Consider the following 21147-nt stretch of genomic DNA (forward strand, 5'->3'; position numbering starts at 1 on the left):
TAGTCGTCACTCGTTGTTGTTGTTGTTGTTGTTGGGTTACGAATGGTGCGGTAATTGTCATTTACTTAACTGATGGCGACATTACTTCAATATAAGATTTGAAGTTAAAAGTTGAATGACGATCTCCTCAGATTTGCCAATTATATATTTTATAATTAATTCGGGTACCGATCTTTTTATTAAAAGTGGTCGTCGCGCCTCGTCCTATTCGATATGGGACTCATAGCAACGAACACCACGTCGCCTGTAAAATACATTGTTTATCTACATGGAACACACGTGACGACCACAGCCCTTCAAACTCTTTCACTCATTGACATTCTATTTAATTATTTGTCTTATTCATTTATTTGAACAGGGAGCACATGACATCGGCTATAAATGTTTTTCATAATTTAGGATTTTAGGAGATTTATGAGACCATGGTGAGACGTAGTCACACGCCAAGGAACGTCCAGTCTGCGAGGTCATATACACGTATATGATATCAAATAGTGCATATACGGAATTCAAAATTTATTTTGATAAATTTATAGATCTTATTCTTCTCAAAATCCTGACATTTTACAACCACTGGCTGTATACATCTTTCTTGCATTGAAACTTAGGAACGAGATATGTGATTTTATTTAAATATTCTTCTTGTACATGTAAATACTTTTATGGGCCGATGGCCTTGAATTTGTAAATAAAGCCCATTTGATGGTGAAAATTCAAAACCTATATATCTAATAGTAAAAAAAATAGTTTTTGGTCATCGGGAGCGCGCGGCAATTGGAAAGGTTCAAAGATAAAATAGACTCCCTCTCACTTTACAGTATCAGTGAAGTTATGGCGTCACGATACATGTCTGCCACCCGATCCCGGCGTGCTTTTACGTATATATGTTTGGAATGATGTATATGAAGAGAAAATTAGATATCTTCTATTTAAATAAAGAAAATTACTATCACTATGTGTGGGCTCGTTGTGTATGCGCTACAACCTGCCTTCTTCTGAGCATGCGTGTTTCCATGAAGAAGGTATAGGTCGCACAATACAATTCCACTAATAATAGACCGCAAAGAGACTCGTGAACCAATGTATAAGGAATCCTTGCCGTAAACGCCGAGCAAACATTTTCTCACATTAAGGTGTTATCATTTGAAATCTAGGGGTAGTCTTTTCACGTACAGTGTTTAGCCTTTTTGTTTACACATTTTTCTTTTCAATATAGTGGTACAAGTGTTTCAATAGCTTTACTAGTTTAAACAAAACTCACGGACTTTTAAATATGAATAATAAATAGCTGACTCTTCTGCCCCCCCCCCATTTAGTTCAAAGAGTGGACCCGTTTAAAGGGTACATTTTTTATCATCATTTACCCACAGTTTGAAATACAGACAAGTAATCCAATGCAAATATGCCTTTTAAAAATAAAGTTAATAAATAAATATAGATAAAAAGTTACATTCCTGTGCGTGACCTTTCTCGGGGATAGACACAACTTGATGTTTTATTTGTAGCATGACCCTGTCTTATTCTGACAGAGGCACGCCATGACTTCTACATAAGATCTGGGGTTACGGTGATCGTTGGGAGAAAACATATACCCTATATACATACTAGCAGTGAACAGTTCAAACTCTCCCGTCCGTGAGATTAACTACGTCGCTATATTATAATAATACTTTGTTTTATATATGTATAGTCATAGTTCAACAGGGTTTCAAAGTTACGCTCAGGTTTGACAGTAATCTTTAACAGGGTGATGTGACAGCCTGGATGTTAATTACTGCATGGTGAACATACCATTAGTTTCTGCTGCAATGTAATCGCAAACACGTGGGCACAATATCTTGAAGGTAAGGCGTTCACTGTGATTTAACTCGTAATTATTGGACTTGTAGCATTATTTACGTTGATGTCAATGGTGGAAAAAATCCTGTTTTCGTAAGACCTATGATTCAGAAGTTGGTTTTGGGTAGATAGGTCATGGTGTACTGCGGCGAAAGCAGGAATTGTTCAAACCGGAACCTTGCAGACGGATTGTGGGTAACAATAATAAATAAAAATGTCATCTTATGAAGTGGTATCACACATACAGGAATACTCGGAGTCCAAGACTACTATTTGTTGGTGGTCGAAATGTGCTTCCTATCAACAAACATCTTGGGGATTTTTTTGTTTTCAGTAGAGAGTGTTTATATGAAAGGGTATCCATGTTTTGGAGAAAGCCTATGGGATGATCGGCAACGGCGAGTGAATCCATATGGAAGAGAATATATGCTTCCATGTTAAGCCCTAATAATGTATAAATCATCATTATGAAAAGAATGTCGAAGTTTCATTTTCGTGAAGTATTAAAAAAAAAAACGATTAGACAATGGACGACCTCATAAATTTGCCATACCTCGTGTGAAACATATGATACGACACTGCGTGAACATACCATTTGGAATATTCTAAACATGTTAAACTGGTAGTGTTGTGAGCTCCTTGCCGGTGTAAGACGCACCAATCCGATATTACACACGCTGGCGTATGACATCATCGCTTTGTAAATCGAGAAAGTGTCCGTCTATTTTTGTTCGATTAAAGACAGAAAAATAGAAAGTATTACGTTCGTTTCGGATACCAATGACGTATAAAAACAGTTGAAACACATTCACAAAATTCCATATGAATCGAGAAGATGTGTATGAAACGAAATTGGCGGTGATGTATGCGAGACTATCAATACCAATATCCACTGCACTAAGGTATACCTCGTCTGGGTGTTGCTGTATATGATCTATAAGAGAGGTTTTTAAGTATTTAGCATTTGAATGCGTCACACTGAGAATTTATTCAAAGGCGTTATTGTTCCCAATTCTCTACATACAGGATGACTATTGAATTGGTCCAATGTCACAGAGCCGTGATTCGATTCAACAGGTACCGACCAATGTCAGTGCGCATGCCTCGGTATTTTAATACTCCAGTTGGCGAAGTGACCCACAACTGATTGTTACTTTATGGTAAAAGAGGACATTTTCCAATCTTATAATAATCCAGTGCGTGTTAAGTACTTCGACGTTAACATCATATCGTGAATACATGCGTGATGACTCCCTTCGCTCGTAATGTGTGTGTATTACTATTAACGTGTGTATTAATGTTAGATCAAACCAATGGTCAGCTAGGACCGATAATTCGTATAAATCACGGACAGCTCGAAGGAAAAAGGACAGAGATTTTAGGCAAAATGGTGGACCATTTCCTTGGGATTCCATTCGCCGAACCCCCGGTGGGAGATATGAGATTTCGGCCGCCGACACCGCTAGTTAGTGGTTGGGACAGTACGCGTGATGCCACTAAATTCGGCGAGGGGTGCTGGCAAATGGACGATTTGATGTTCGGTGATGAATTCCGTGGGAGCAATATGTGGAATGCCAATGTACCTGTGAGTGAAGATTGTCTTTTTCTTAATGTGTGGACACCATACCCACGACCTTTGCGGACTGCTGTAATGGTGTGGATCTATGGCGGTGCGTTTGTTTCTGGGACGGCCTCGCTTGATGTTTATAATGGCCAGGCACTCGCAGCAATGGAAAACGTCGTCGTTGTCTCTATGAACTATCGCGTCGGTGCACTTGGATTCCTGTCCTTAATGGATCCCGAGATCCCGGGAAATATGGGATTTATGGACCAGGCATTATCACTGCAGTGGGTGAGAGACAACATAGAGGCATTTGGCGGAGATCCGTACCAAGTGACGATATTCGGCGAAAGTGCCGGCGGAGTCAGTGTCGGCATGCACCTCATGTCGCCGATGAGTCAACATTTGTTCCAACGTGCAATACTACAAAGCGGGACCCCCCTTTCACCATGGGCAACCCTTACTGAGATTGAGGCGATCGACAGGGCAAAAGAGTTCGCTAACAATTTGGGATGCCAGTACGACGAAGACCAGTTTAGTGCTTCTGAACTAACTGCTTGTTTCCTCCAAAAAGACGCAGAAGAAATCTACAACGCCCAATGGGTGGGCAATAGCCTTATTGGTATGCCCTTTATGACTGTTGTAGATGGGGAATTTTTAACACAAACTCCACAAAATCTGATGAAAGATGGTCTATTTAAAAATGTTCCGATTTTACTGGGTTCAAATAAAGACGAGGGAACTTGGTTTCTACCGTATCATTTCTACGATCTGTTTTCGCTCGACGACCCAGCGCCTTTGGACAAAACAACGTTTCAACGAATTATTAAAGAACTCTACATCTCAGCAAAAGCTCTAACTAGAAAATCCATAGCATTTGAATATACCGACTGGTACGACCCCGACAACGCGGATCACGTGCTCAAAAACATCGCTAATATGCTAGGTGATTCGGAAATCACATGTCCTACAGTTGAGTTCGCGAAACTCTACGCGGGTAATGACATCCCGGTGTTTTTATACCACTTTACGCACCGGTCGACAAATAACCCTTGGCCAGAATGGTACGGTTGTCTCCATGGTGATGAAATCGCCTATGTGTTCGGACTTCCGCGCACTACAGAAGACGAGTATCACTGGAAGGAAGAAGTGCTAAGTCGAAGAATTATGAAACATTGGACCAACTTTGCCAAAACTGGGTAGGTTTCCATAAGCCTTGCCCCTCAGTTGCCAACTGATTGAGTCACCCGGCATGCACTAGCACTATCGACTGACGTCATGAAATGTACATAAAATCCGTAGTTCATTAATGCCTCTTTCTGACATGTTTAACTAGGACAAATATTTTTTTTTTTCTTTTACGTTTATTGACTCTCCTTCACTTCAACTGAACCACATGTTCGGATTTATCACGCTGTCAGTTTACGTCATAAACCTATTGATTTTATAAATATATATTTATTTAGCGCTTGTTTACAAAGAACGCTCTGATATCAGTTATCAGGTAATACTCACCGCAATGACCGGAAATAGTACTAGTATAAGCGACCTCTGACCAGTCGGGTCAGTATAATGACTGTCTGATATCCACCGAGCTGTATACCAACTTTGTCTGCTGTAATTTATTGTCCCGCAAACAAAATATTGTTGAAATATTTGATCATCTCGCGATAGCATGTAATCGACACGAGAATTCGGATTCCAACGGATAACTATTTTTATACGATAGTGTATCAGGCTGTTACATTCTGGATGTATCGATAACTATTAATCGTTGTCACACAATATAGTATTCACTTGATGCAATAACAAGCCAATCAAATGTGCACCCGCTTTGGAATACTAGTACATATTACTAATTAGATGTGCTTTGCATTAATAATACGTTTATATTATTTCAATGCGCACACACTTTGCATTTTGGTACGTACCAATAATTCAAAGCCCGTGCGCGTTTTCGTGGCTTGTTATTGTAGCTAACGAATACTATGCTCTTCATCGAAATAATAGTGTCTACTCCGTCGCACTGTAATAAAAAAATAAAAATAATTAATAAAAAATACACATAAACCATATACTTGCAGTAATAAAAAAAAATCGACAGTAAAGTAAAAATATAAATATATTGTTTCTACTCATGCAGTGATCCGAACAAAGAAATGGTGGATGATGAAGTGGCTACAATATGGCCTCCCTATACACTAGAAGACCAAGAATATATTCTTCTGAATGTAGATACGAATTTTGTACCAGAGGCAAGAAGTAGGTTACGGGGTCCATACTGTGAATTCTGGAAAGAAATGGTACCTTCAATTCAAACTTTGCCAGGTAAAGCGGCATGTACATGCCTAATACGTGTCGCCATTAATGCAGTGGCGACGGCACAGAAGGGGGCAGAGGGGGCAGGGGCGTCTCCCCTCCAAAATCAAGCTTAAACCCTTTGTGTTAGCAAAAGTTGCTACTCAAAATGCAGGAAATAGCGTTTCAACATTTTTTAGGGGGGGCATGCCTCCGAACCCCTAGTAAGGTCGCGCCTTCAGAGCAAGGTTGGTGAGCAGATCTACCCAGTCCCTTGAACAATTTTGTGCCGCCGCCTCTGTAAGGCGACAGAGTCGCCACGCAGCGATTCGATTTTCATGTAAACAACGCATTTTACAAAAGATTGAGTATGCTGTAGACGTACACATGGCTCGTGTTGATCATAATCTAAACACCTCAACACGTGTAAAAGTGCAGCCAAAATTAGCAATTGTCGTGTGATTGTTTTGGTTCAATGTTTGCTGCATACGTTTGAAATTAATGTTTAAAAAAGTATAACCTACCCATATAACTATTAGACATAATTACACGCAGCCGACCTAATATATATATATAGTCAATATATAGTAAATAGTCAATATTATAGTCAATATATATATATATATTAGTCAATTAGTTAATAGTAATAAAATTGATTAATCTGTCCGATAAGTTTCAAATTTGGAATCCGTAAACATGTCACCCACGGTCCAGGGGATTTGTTCTATGTCATAGTTGTGTTGATATTATGATTTTCATCGTTGTCGCATTGAAAATAACGACTTTTTTTAATAACACAATATGTCATCTACTTTTTTTACAAGATATCCCAACGTGTTCAGCGTGGTCTCTTCACTTCTCCTTCATCGTAAGTCAAGTTAGCTTCACCCTGACACTAATTCTGAGTAGATGGTGAGTTTGATATTATAGTATTAGCTTGCTACACCCAGTACACACACGCGACACTCACTGTAGAAATACATGTGACGTCTTCGTAACGGATCCTCTCAGTGTCTTTTTCTATGCTATGTGCTCCAAAACACGTACGTTTTCTTCGGAAGGAATTTTCATTCTGACTGGCAAGTTTAAAATGGAAATTGTAAGCAATGATTTGGCTCACCGAATCAAATGAGGAATCCTTGTCGCAAATAATGAACAAAAATAATCCCCTAGAAATAGATAAGAGCCCATACAGTACGAAAATGTTTGTGTGAGGGGGGGGGGGGCGTCAGTTGCTTTTTGTTTTATAATTATATTTACTACACCACACTCAGTGAGTATTATAAGACGTCGCATGGAAATACATATATCGTGAAAGTGCTGAAAAAAGTGTGAATAAATAATTCTGGATCCATGGATCTGCATGTGAAAATACGGATTACCCCTCGATTTCAAATGGTTTATCCTCAATCAGTTTCAACGGGCCCGCAGTTTACGACAAGGCTTTAGGGAGTTTTCTGTTGCCGGCTTACAAAATTGTGCTCGGAATTTGCACGCCACACTTCGTGGAAAAACACTGTGAATACATTCAATAACAATCTGCCAACATGATTCTAGAAAGGAATTATAAAGAGAATTAACTCTTGTAACCTTGTTTTCGGAAATATCTAGTTAGTTGTATGTTATAGATGATTTACTGACACCCTTCGTGTTAGTAACTTATATGCTCCATCAGTGAATGCCGGAATCGGCATGCGCAGTCTCAGAAATAAATCTCACACGGGCTTGATTCGATGCATCTTTTATTTTGCTTGTAATGATTCTCACAATAATAATAGACGCCAACTCATTTCTCTAACAACTATCATGTCTTCATTTACGGAGACCAATATAGGTCTATTAGTTTAAATGTATTTCATGGTACAAGTGTCTTGTCATCATGATTCTTATGACGTCACGATGTTTTATAGCCTTGACTCTATTCTAGATGTCCTTGACTGTCCGCTATGATTCAAAACAGAACCCAAGTTAATTGATTTCAAATGTGTTTTGTTCTTTTTTTTTTACAGAAGACGTGAATAAAATTTTATCGATACTCTCAGTTATCTTGGTAAATTACAATCAGAGGAAAAGTACCACAGCATTCGTATTTTATGATGCGTGTGCGTCGGTCCGGAGCTTGTTACAGACCCCGTGACACATGCCTTAGATAACAAACACACATGGGAAATCTTTATGTTACTTTTAACAACCAATAAATGGTTCAATTTAAACTTCACGAAAAGAAGTTGAAACATGTTCCAGTGTAAGTGATTTTGCCGATCGAAATACGCATGCCACGGCCGGCGAGGGCGTCGTAAAAAGTATCAAAACGCCGTTCTGTCTGTACTCCACTAGCATCATAGGCAAAATTGCTTTCTTGTGTATATAATGGCGTTCGGAGAATCTTTAAAAATGGTTGCGTGCATGCAAGTGGATGGAGCTGTTCATGAAAATAATATATGATTCGAGTACAAACAGTCTGTGTTTGTTTTGGGTTGCATACCGGATTACTGATAATGTAAATGATAATGCCTAATAACCTAAATGATTACCCATAATGTCAACAAACATTACACTTCTGTTTATAACCACAGCGTCCCCAGTGCGTCAATCCGTGGACAGGTTGATTAAGGTCAACAGCGCCCTCCGATATATTTACGCGATCGTGCTGTGAACACATTCTTGAGATAATGCAAGCTATTGTAAGTTAACAAGCCACGTTATCCCGGATAAATACATCATGTCTGTATGAATCTGTGAATGATGTCTTGATATTTAAGCACGGTAGACGTTACGTCGTGATCGGCGTCCCTTGTGACGTGAATACTTGTTTCTTTACATCAAATGTAATGTGTTTGCTTCGCATAGAACAGTGAGACCACGAGTTGACGTTAAGACAACGTTGAATGTACAGAATGCACGAATCATTACATCATAGTCCTTATAGTTATATTATCTCGTTTCCTGTCAGAATGTTTGTAAAACTTTTGAATTATGGTCTGATACAATTTTCAACTTAGGTTTATTTTATACCTCAGGACGAAGTTACTTACAAACGAAGCCTAGCTTTATACCCGGGTGTAGCCAACGATCATGACGAAATGCATTTTGCAGGTCTAGGAACTTAGTTGGCCTGACTAATTTAGACTTGAAGGAGGATTTTTAAAGTTGTTTATGACCTGCCCACCGGCTACAAAATCTCCCCCTCCAGATTTTTTTTTACTACTCCCTATTTCATTTAGAAAGTCTGGTTCCCTCCAGTCTTTTTGCATAGTGTTTACCTTTTGAGTTACTTAGATGAAGTGTATATTTGATTGTTTATGCACCAGAAGCACTTGAAATATATATAGTGGGATGGAAAGGAACAGTAATGTTTAAAGCGCGGAGGTCGTCTCGCAGCGCGTGTTCGAATTTCATGTAAATAAACAATGTATTTTACACGCGTTGTATACGTCGCTATGAGTCCCATGTCGAACAGGACGCGGCCGACGACTACCGCCCTTTAACAATGGATTATCCCTTGATTGGTATACTAACTTATCACTGGCAACATACTACACGAGGTATTTTTCCAACTTACACTTGTTTATATGAAATTATTCTCTTAACAAAATGATTAATATATTCCACAGTAGCACTGCTGAATTATTTGTAACATTTATAAGTATTTTGTTGTAATATTAAAACAAATCATAACAGTGATTAGTAGTCGCCTTTTCTGTTTCTTTTTGTGTTGTTTTTCAACTGCGAATAATTAATGTAACTATATGTCACTTGAACCCCTGTCAAATGTACTATGTTTCAAATTTACACCGATGATTCACAAAAATAAGAGAAATGTCTTGGTTTTGAATACAATGCGTTGTCACAGAGTCATGGTCCATCAAAGGAGTTAAAGCGCGGTGGTTGTCGCGCAGCGCGTGTTCGAATTTCATGTAAATAAACAATGTATTTTACACGCGTTGTATACGTCGCTATGATTCTCATATCGAACAGGACGCGGCACGACGACTGCCGCCCTTTAACTAGCAGTGAATTATTAGGCTAGAAAAAAATTCTCTGTGAATGTTTTTTTTTAAAGTTCTTAAAACAGTCGAAACACATTTATATGAACTTTATACATATATTCAGTACATTCCGTAAATTTTTCGGAAACTATCGCAGCGTTTTGTTGAAAAGCCGGGTTTAGACATTTTGACAATGCTTGGCAATTAGTCTGCCACTGCACGTGACCCTCACGTGACCCTTACGTAAACAAATGACTATTCAGTATTCACTTTAAATCACAGTCCCTCTAACTGTGTTCAAATGCGTTTCCCTATATCTAGGCTTTCAAACAATACATTGAATGAAATAACAACACTCTTTATAGAAACATGTCGTGACCTTTCAACCTTTCTCACTATCTTAATTGGAGCGCAAAAATATAAATAACACAGTTATTGTTAATGTATATCAAAAAACAGTAAAATTAAAATTAAAAAGCCTGTAAGGAACGTTGTGTATTCTCCTTGTCGTCGCGCAGAACCCACATATTACACGGCACGTAGAACACAGCCCCCCCCCCCCTAATATAGAAGATTCGCGGGGTTTTAAAGAGAAAAAGGCAGCACTGGCAGTATGGGTGTTTTGTTTCTCGTATCGAGTATTTTAATATAATATTTCGTTCATCCAATTGTTGAGCAAGTCATTAGTAAAGACAGCGTAGGGCTAACAGTACAGAATAAACTGTGTGTAACAGACCGTATCAGGGATATTGAAAGCATGTCCCAACTTGATAACTGGAATTAAATTAGATTAACCAATTCTACACTTATTTTGCCACTGTGGAGACGTCCTTAATCTGTGCTAAGGACCACCTATATCACATGCATTACATGTATTCCTAACATATGCGATAATAGAGAAATGAACCATGGATAGTTGGTTTCACTACATGTAGCCTACTTTCTCTTTGTTGCTCCTGTCACGTCTCAGTCTGTGGTTAAACCAATGAATGCCTGTACACTATTTGCATAATACGTTTCTATTGCCCACTGTTGGGAACGGTGTCATACTCGTCATTCAGCGCGTCGTTGCGATAGTGGACATGTTGTGTAGAAAGCGGGAGTTCAGAGCTCGACTTTGATAACGCGTATCGGTATACTATTTGGAAACCGTATATACATAGACTGCAATTCAACTAGGTAGGAAACATGACCGCAGCTAAACTGATCGATAATGCCATATACGTGGCAGGGTTAGTTGTTATTGTAAGTACGATTTATGTACACGGACAGGAACCGATAGTGAACACACGCAATGGCCAACTGAGGGGCACAAGGCGTGACTTATTTAACGGCAATGTTGATAGCTTCTTAGGAATTCCATACGCTAATCCACCCGTCGGTGAACTACGGTTTAAAGTAACAGAGCCATACCTCCGACCGTGGGAAGGAGTACGCGATGCCACTGAATTCAGCAATGCCTGCAGCCAAGTTCCCGTTCAAAGTGATTTTCGGGGTGAAACTATGTGGGACGTAAACGCCCCTATCAGCGAAGATTGTCTATATTTAAACGTCTGGTCACCTTTTCCAACACCGAGTAAAGCCGCCGTTATGGTGTGGATACCGGGCGGTGGACTGACGTCTGGCGCATCTTCCGTGGATCTATACGATGGTGCAACGCTAGCAGACGCCGAGCAAGTAATCGTGGTGTCAATTAACTATCGTCTCGGTGTTTTGGGTTTCTTAGCTCTGAGAGATACACAGGCTCCTGGAAACATGGGCTTCTTAGATCAGGCCATGGCACTGCAATGGGTGGCAGATAATATCGACTATTTTGGAGGTGATCCGGAAAGAGTTACTATATTTGGAGAGAGTGCCGGTGCTATTAGCGTTGGGGTACATCTATTTTCGAGTCAGAATCTATTTCGGAGAGCTATTTTACAAAGTGGCAATGTCTTTTTTCCCGAGTCTATTGTGACGTATGATCGTTCCGAAAAATTGGCACTGACAATGACTGACAATCTGGGCTGTGGCCTTAATTATTTGTCAAACGAAACTGTTGATAACACGAAAATACTGGAATGTTTCAACTCGAAGTCAACAGAAGAAATTGTACTGGCCCAATACGTGGATGATGTTCGTATTCCCACGCCGGGTGTAGTAGATGGCACGTTTTTGAAAGACAGTCCGTTAAATCTGTTAAAGGATGGGTTGTATGAATCGACCGAGATTCTCATAGGAGACAATCTCAACGAGGGAACGTGGTTTCTGCCATATATGGCGCCGCAGTATTTTTCACTTGACCAGAAGCCAATATTGAACCATACTACCTTCGAAGAATTTATTGAATTTTACTTTTCGATGGCAAATGCACTCACCCACGCAGCTATCTCTTTCGAATACACTAATTGGCTTGAACCCGAAAACTCGGCAGACCTTGTGGCAGGTGCGAGCGATGTAGTGGGAGATTTTCTGATAACATGTCCAACTGATGAAACAGCTAAATTATACTCCCAATACGGCAACGATGTGTACAGGTATTTATTTTCTGAACTTGCAAGCAATACGCCTTGGTTGGACTGGTACGGCGTTCTTCATGGGGACGAAATCCCGTTTGTCTTTGGAACACCGCTGTACCCAGAAAATGGATTCAGCGATTCGGAAAAGGTGCTATCCAGGGAAATGATGAAATATTGGGCAAATTTTGCCAAAACTGGGTAAGTTTTATACACACAGGGTGCATGCCAGTAGTTTGTTTGATCTGACACGTTCCGTGTGCGTCAGGTTGCATATTTAGCCTAGTCGTAAAATCTTTTAACAATGATTGAACTTTACACTCCTGCTAAATAAAGAGTGAAACTAGAATGACAAACACTATTGATTGTTCTTGTCACACATAGGTCGTTGAGTTTATTATATATGAACGCCGATTATTAAACTGGTTGAAAAGCTTCAAGTTCTTTCCAAATTGAATTATGAAAGCAAACAGTCACGGTGGTTATTCTCCAAATTAGAACATATTTGTGAGGCACGTCAAAACAAATCCAGCTAACATCGCCATTAGGTCTTTTTGTCGCAGATCTAATGAACCAATCAATACCTGGAGAATGCAGGTTTTCAGTGCGTTAAATACCAGTCATTCGTGAAATGCCTTACAGAGCACTCGGTCGCGTTGTTACGAGCTGTCACAATCTCTATTGACCCAACTAAATCGGCAACAGTGCATTTAAAGGTCAAATACGCTTGAATTCTCTAATAATAAACAGGATTACTAATTGATGGTCAGTAGCAGGTGGCGGTATTAACTTACATCTCATGTCGATGTAATGGAACACCCGTATTATATTCCCTGGGTATTTTACAACAGCGTCATACACTTGTTGCCGTTCCTGGGAGAGATCGAAACAGTTGTCTTTCTAAAAGTGCTTATTATTATTCAACTATACTATCGAAATAACAAATCCACTCGCTGCATTTTTATAAATATAATTAAAATTCAATGACAGTTGAATCATCAGCCAGCCAGCCAATCAACGAGCGCAGTGCGCAATGACGTTATTTGTTCCGATGTTTTTCCATCGACCAATAAAAACTTTCGATTAAGTTTAAATTGTGAAAAATAAAGCGAATAGGTTTGTTGTGTCGATATAACTACGTCAATGAATATTTCGAATGATTCTTCGTGAGTTTCTGTCGCAGCTTCTAGTTCATCAACAAACAAAACACATCCAGTGATGACACCCCCCCCCCCCGTTTTTCCTTTCGAGTCGATTAATCAAGCGACTCAAAACACTCAGGTCACCGGTCACCGGTCAGCAGTATTACATGTACGTGTTTTATTTTAATACTCACATGTGTTGGCAATTTCAGAAATCCAAACAAAGAATCCGACGATGACGTCAGTGATAATGCCTGGCCTCGCTTTGACTTAGAAGAACAGCAGTATATTATCTTTGAAACCCCCGACAACGGGATTGGTCAAAAGTTAAAATCTAGGAAATGCGCGTTCTGGAGAGATTTATATCCCAAAGTGAAAGACGCGACAGGTGCGTACTAACTTTAATGGTCTATGTCTGACTCACCAGTTACTAGGTTATGCCGAATATTACATGGCCACGGCACGTACTAGTGGTCGTTTGTTTGGAAAACAGGAAACACATAAACATGAAGAATATTGAATAAAGCAATTGTCAATTTTCTTCTGTAAATATACTTGTGAATCTACTCCCTCCACCCCCTCTCGTCATTCACGCACAATGGTCCACCCAACCCAGTGCTACGGTGTAACCGTAAATAATGTTCTTTTCACGTAGCTCTTGTGCGAGGCGAATATGTGACGTACTAGTTTAATCGAAAATAAGTACGTAAGTATGTATGTATTCGATCAATCACACAGGGCGAGTTCGTTTTCACTGACACTTTTTTTTTTTACTTTTATTTGCAGCCGAACAAAGAAGCATTGATGACCCAGTGACCTGTTTCGGTCAATGTGTCCAGTACACCCTGGTTACTTTGTTGATAACAAGTGTTGTATCTATGGTGGGTATCGAGGTGTGTCCTCTTGTGCAAACGTGTTTCTACCAAAGTTTACTCTGACCCCCTAGCATAGCGTGTCCTATCTTTGACCTCCTAGTGCAGAGTATCTTGAACAAATTATTAACCAATCAAGTACTTTGACGTGTCAGTGAAATGTGTTCTAAATTTAACACCCGAGTGCGGCGTGACTTTACATAATTATGACAACTTTAGAATAATAAGTGATATTCAAGTTATTAAGTGCATTCAGTTGCCTGGCACGAATCTTATCTCATTTACTTTGAACGTTATCACAAGCCAAGTCATGATTTTTGAGAAAGTTGGTGACACATTAGAGGACAGTGTCCATTGGTAGATAATATACAGCACTCTTTTGTGGGTTAACATACCGTTTTGGGGGGAAATTGACCAAATATTATACAAAAATTGCTATTTTTACAATGTTAAAGCAAAACACTCCCATTGATATCTATGTAACACGAAAATTTAGAATGCGACTTCGTCTTGGAAACAAGTACTGAACAATAGGCAAAGTAGGCAAAGCAAAGCCCAGTGTCTGTGGAAATAGGGGCATGGCACATTTACGTAACTACGCCGGATCACTAGCTGTCTTTGGTTATTCTCAGGATCATCATATCGATGACACTTGAGCATGGGAGCACAAGGTGAATCATCGAATAAAATTAACAAACCGTCGAGAAGAAAACCACTATTTTTGTGACAAATGAACATGTACTCAAGTGAGAGACAACATAGAAGAGAAAACTAATTGATGCTATTTGAAATGGCTGCTTCCTAGATAGGTTACGCAGGGCAGTCCGGTGAGTTACTATTGTTTAGGCTTATGTTTCACAAATCAAAGAATGCAAGTAAATTTCATTACCAATGTATCCCAAACTATGTCTAGTATGTATTTGCTCTGAATAGTAATACCGAAACTGAAGTGGTTCTAGTTTCAATTCGCCAGGAAAACAGGTCCCCTTTCCAATGCAAGAATGATCTGGTGAATTGCTACGTAAATACATAGACGGCGCAGAATTCTGTGTCATCACTGAATGGTTGTCCCTATGATTTCAGTACATTGCCATGGGAACTCGCATACACAGACTGACTCGTACGGACTCACTAGTCTATTATTCGTATATATTTTTTTCTATTTTTAAGTCTCACGATAATAGGCTGTATTTAGCTTAATTTTCGATATGCAGAATCATGATATACACTTCGTGACTTTGAAATATGGACAATACGAGCTTCAAATAATAGATAGACAATTACATTTCACATTGAAACAAAATTTGTAATATGTTATTTTCGTATATTTAATCTAAATTAATCTAAATCTTTGCAATTACTTTATTTTTGTTGTTTTGTTGTAATTATTACAATTTTAATAAATATTGTAAACATCAAAATTAGAATCCCAATAGTTTTGGTATTACTATTCAAAATGTTACACCATTTTCTGAATATATGTTAGACACAGCGTTGAGTACTTTGCTAATGATATTCACTTGCATTCCTTTATTTGTAAAACATAACCCTAAGAAATAGTTATTCACCGGGCATCCCTGTCTGATTCAATTTTGGGGTAGTCATTTTAAATTATCTACAACACATCATTTATTTCTCGATTCTTGTATTTTTCACTTGAGTGCGTGTTCATTTTTCTCGACAATATCATGATTGTGTGTTTTTTTTCTTGACGCTTCCTCTTTTTGGTCGATTGTTTTCATGTGCTTAAGTGCCCTCTCCATGACCCCTAGTTCCGCGTTCATAAATGCGAATTGGCGCGGTAATTTAACGCACCTTTCTCCTCAGTTTTACTACATCATCATTACCACCCTATGCAAACGTGCACCCAGATGTAATAGCTAATAATAAAGTCGCTGTTGTCATGTTTGTGCATCATATCGGATATAAGGTTTTGTGTTTGTAAATGATTTACTTATTGCATCATTTGTCCCCCAACAGCAGTTCTTGCACGTGACCCATAACCACGTAATGTTGACACAATGTGTAGTCCAAACTGATTGGTTTCCATAGAAACAAACAATCCGGAATTCCCATGCATTTAATATATTGGTCGGTTTGAAATGCAAAGGGAATATTAATCATGATTTCCATTTGGAACTAAAATATATCAAATCTCATAACTGAAATTTGACTTTCGGAAAAAACAGTCTAAGGAAATCCTTTGCTCTACCGTGATCAAAATAGACACGGCGAAGAAGAAAGATAAATGGCCCTATTGCCGATGTTGTGTTTTTTCCAAGTTCATCATCCATGATAACTATTGTCAAAGCACTAACGAAAAAAATATATTATATTAAACGTTATGTTTTTTTTTTCTTTTTAGGTTTTATGAAGTCTACAAAAAAATATTGAGAAGGGAATTCTTTAATATACCAGTAGTACGTGATGATATTTTAGTGTGACATAGTGAGATAGACTTATCCTCGATTTTGCACGTAATCAGATTTGTTTTGACAACATTAAATTAGGGTCACCAATCATTTATAGTGTTAGGAATTCACAAATATCCTAGAATTCACACATTTTCACTACAAAAATACAACGTTCATTGTTATCGGGAATTGTTCTCACCAGTTATGACCTCTAGTCTTACATTGTCCTGGGATAAGCGCCCTCTGTTGTCGTTTACAGCACTGGCAGTGCGAATCATTCGAATCCTCAAAATAGGGATGCGAGTTTTGTTCAAATGTGTACCCAGATCTTGATCTTTCACTACTAGTTTTATTACATGGTTTACTATACATATCACATATTATAATTTTTCAATCGTGTGCCTGTGATTCATGGTGCCATCATCACGGAGTCAGGCAGCACACCTTAAAGGGCGGCAGTCGTCGTGCCGCGTCCTGTTCGATATGGGACTCATAGCGACGTATACAACGCGTGTAAAATACATTGTTTATTTACACGAAATTCGAACACGCGCTGCGCGACGACCACCGCGCTTTAACATGCAATATGTACAAAAACGTTTACTATTTAATATTGTTGTTCGATAAGTTGACGAATACATTGGGCTATGATTTATCATGACATAAAAATTAAAAATGATCTCCAAGTAGCACGAATAACAATGCGTACTAGCGTATTTTCATATATCAAATAATGTGTCCTAAAAACGCAACATTTTTTGCTCATGATAAATCATGATCATAATGCAACTTGGTGTACAGTATATGTTTTCGTCAATATTGCATCTTTAACAGACCGGATCAATATTATACAGATAAACATACTCCAGACAGTTCAATGAGTATTCGAAGAATGGGTGGCATATATCATGATCAATGGTGCATGTCACCGAGCATTCAAGGCGCATGTACTCTGATCTGGCTGGTAATAAGAATCCACCGCTGTGAAATAAGCAATGCATATACTAAGAATGTAATTGTATCCAAATGGTTGGCATTATGCTATTTTGTCGGGCAAAATGGCCGCCAGTCGGCTGAATTTTATCGAAACTGAAATCAAATTAAAGTGCATATACCATTTATACCTTGTCGTTGTGCGTCATTTAAACCATTAATAGGTCAAATAATATAAGAGAAATCGGTAAAGATATTTGAAACTAAAATGCCCTTTGAATCAATTCGCGATTTTAAATATGTATCATGTTTGAATGAAAACAGTCCAGGCATGTCTGAGCAATGGTTGATGACAAAATGTCTTAGGTACGAAAAATAACCACCAATCAGTCAACTGTGATCGAATAAAACAAAATTGACATGCACATGTATGTAATGAATTGTGCCAAATGTGAACAAAATCGACCAAATGTGAACAAAATTGATCGATCAAATGTGAATAAAATCGATCAAATGTGAAAAAAATCGAACCTAAAACTTAAGTCCTCGTTTCGTACTACAAAAATCATGGTTGAGTGCACACGGGGGATTTATGGTTGCAAACCTGCAGTGTGGAACGAAATGTAAACGTGACGTAAGTTTAAAATTATTTGCATATCGCGTGACCATAGTCTGATACATGATATTGTCTCAAGAATGCCACTTAACTAATTTACATATCTTTTGAACAAGCTCGGCGCTGATACTAAATCAGCTAATAAAATGTTACTATTTTCAAAACTACAATTATAAACAGATTGCTTTAATACTTTATAAATTCCATTTTTTCATATTTTCTTGTTTTGAAATTTGTATGTTTTATATATGTAACTAATATGTACATCACTTCAGGTGATAATTATCCATAAATTCGACACAATACATGCAGTTCAGTGTTGATATACACGCTTGTATAACACGACCGATGATTCTCATGAGTCTGAATATGCAAGAGCATTCAACCTTAGAGCACTTTTTGTTATAAGTGCACGCCGACTTCAAAACAGTATTTATGCAGTACGCCATCACTCGTATTTAGATGGAGATTGTCATTGACACACAGATCGCCGCTGAATAGCGTCACCTGCGTTGACACAATGGGAGATTGTTGATAAATTACTCCTTTACTCATTTGTATTTATGTATATACTGTAAAAGGCAATACGTGAATTCATATGGCGATACAAATTAATGGTATCGAGGTAACTGCCCTCCGGACGATCGTCCTGGACAACTGCCCTCCATAAAATATTTTTTTAAATATTCATTTAATTTAATCTAACATTTTCAATATTGACCTATAGAGGGCACTTCATAAACACGTGGGCAAAGTAAAAGTGCACATATTGAAAATACCGCGATTTAATAATTTGATGAATGTGGGTTTTTGGATTGTGATTGCATCTCGATAAAACCATATTGTATTACCATGTGGTATTGCAGTCATTTAAATGACTGCAATATAATGTGTGTGAAGTTAGGAATTAAAGCGCGGTAGTTGTCGCGCTGCCCACTGTGCCACATTTGTGTTGATAAACATTGATTTTCCCACAATCCAATGCGCTCTTCAAATGGAAATCATGTATGAGGTTTGACCTGGGTGCGACTTGCACTGATTACCGCCGGTGACTCCTTCGATGTCTTCCAATAACATGAAAATTACTTAATTAAAGCTTGGAAACGTCTCAGTTCGTACTCGAACAGTCAAAGTCGCAATCTTTGTTTATATGAGACCCATACATCTCACACATGCGCAGCGCGACGACTACCGCGCTTTAACAATATCTCTGGTCATCCATTACGGTAACTGTGGAAGTGGATGTACTACTGGGGGTCGACAGTTTTGCATGTCTGTAGTTATTTCTGTGATTTTGTTTGAAGCTGATACAAGGCGAAATATCTCTAGTTGACATAGGCTTATCAAGAAATGTTATCACTTTCGACTGAATAATAGATATTTTAATTCTCGAGAAAGCTAAAAATGTCATCTACCAATTTTTAGAGATGCCTTGGCCAAATTCTTTTCAAACTTGGTATGAAACCTGTATATATTTTGTGTGGGTTTAGATTCAAAATGACAGACTAATGGCCAAATTGTTTTTCAGTTTTGTATATATATAGTCTTCTCCGTGATACTATTCTTTGGCTGATTGGTTCCTAGTTGATACAAGGCATAGTTTACATACGCTTCTCAAATATTTGTTTGATTTTGATTTAGCTAGGATACAGCGCCCTCAGTCAAATCTGCATAATGTTCATTTTAGCAAAAGAAATGCCTCGCCATATTTTTGAAGAGGCTTTAAATGATATTTATCGTTCGTGTTATTGCGTATTTTTGCATTGCGTAACTTGTTTTATTGCATGTACACCTCGTGTTCTATTTGAATAAATGCAAGTTTACCAAAAACGATGTTTACAAAGTTGCACAACCTGTACTTTCAGTTCCACCAATATTTTTACATATTTCCTACACATTTTTCTGGACATACAGATGTTCCTTGAAGTTTCTGATCAAACATTCATCTAAATATTAGACTAATGATCTTACTACTACAGATATTTATTTTCGTTATGAGAACAAACTTGACAATGGCATTGAAACTGTTATAAACAACATGTTGGAATGCTATCAAATAGTGTACAGCAATGTTTTCTAATTCAAGTATCAAGTTCAGATAAACAATAAGCTTTGACAATAATAAACAATTCTTCTAAAAACAATTCAATGAAATTGTGATTAAATTTTATTTTCCTATGTTCTGCCCTCTCCTCATTGGTGCATCATGTTTTAAGCACATAACAATAAATTGAAGGAAATGAACGGGGATCGTGTCATTTTCTTTGAGTAAATTGTTTTGTGAATATAGGAGTGAATCATCGTTATACCACATAAAATGAGGTTCTTTCATTATAACCTAATTAATTGCCCAAAAATTAGACGTTTTGTCAACTTTGCCTATTTTTTCCTGGATTCATAGTCTGTTTCTCCGCTTCTCTAAAGCTTCCTGTTCCTGGCTAAATTGTTCTTCGTCTGTTTCTCCATTTCGTTAAAGCTTGCTCCATCTGTTTCTCCGCTTATCTAAAGCCTCCTCTGCCTGATTCTCTTCGTCATTAAAGCTTCCTCCGCTTGTTTCTCCACTTCCAGTTTCCTGTGTGTTTCTCCGCTTTGCGAAAACGTCCTCTGTCTGTTTCTTCGCTTCGCAAAAACGTCCTCTGTTTCTCCGCCTTGCTAAAACGTTCTCTGTCTGTTTCTCCGCTTTGAAAAAAACGTCCTGTCTGTTTCTCCGCTTCGCAAAAACATCCTCTGTCTATTTCTCCGCCTTGCTAAAACGTCCTCTGTATGTTTCTCGGCTTATCTAAAGCTTCCTCTGCCCGTTTCTCCGCTTTGAAAAAAAAGGTCCTCTGTCTGTTTCTCCGCCTTGCTAAAACGTCCTCTGTCCGTTTCTCCGCTTTGAAAAAACGTTCTCCGTTTGTTTCTATGCTTCGCAAAAACGTCCTCTGTCTGTTTCTCTAAGGTTTCCTCTGTATGTTTCTCCGCTTTGAAAAAACGTCCTCCGTCTGTTTA

General features: G+C 38.4%; 2 protein-coding genes across 3 annotated transcripts; both read left to right on the forward strand.

Annotated features, from left to right (window-relative positions):
• Nucleotides 1-3016: 3016 nt before the first annotated feature.
• LOC100372195 (cholinesterase-like) lies at nucleotides 3017-7925 on the forward strand. The gene is made up of 4 exons (XM_002741712.3): nucleotides 3017-4599; nucleotides 5544-5728; nucleotides 6523-6610; nucleotides 7708-7925. Coding segments are annotated over exons 1-4 (1788 nt in total). The 5' UTR covers nucleotides 3017-3085; the 3' UTR covers nucleotides 7709-7925.
• Nucleotides 7926-10721: 2796 nt separating this feature from the next.
• bche (butyrylcholinesterase) lies at nucleotides 10722-19989 on the forward strand. Of its 2 annotated transcripts, none has more exons than XM_085504116.1 (4): nucleotides 10722-12383; nucleotides 13537-13712; nucleotides 14111-14217; nucleotides 16562-19989. In XM_085504116.1, the coding sequence occupies exons 1-4, from the start codon at nucleotides 10876-10878 to the stop codon at nucleotides 16568-16570; spliced, it is 1800 nt and encodes a 599-aa protein (XP_085360242.1). In that variant the 5' UTR covers nucleotides 10722-10875; the 3' UTR covers nucleotides 16571-19989.
• The last annotated feature ends 1158 nt before the right edge of the window (nucleotides 19990-21147 follow it).

Source organism: Saccoglossus kowalevskii, chromosome 2 (genome assembly GCF_978046115.1).
Source record: "Saccoglossus kowalevskii chromosome 2, keSacKowa6.1, whole genome shotgun sequence".
Lineage (NCBI taxonomy): Eukaryota > Metazoa > Hemichordata > Enteropneusta > Harrimaniidae > Saccoglossus > Saccoglossus kowalevskii.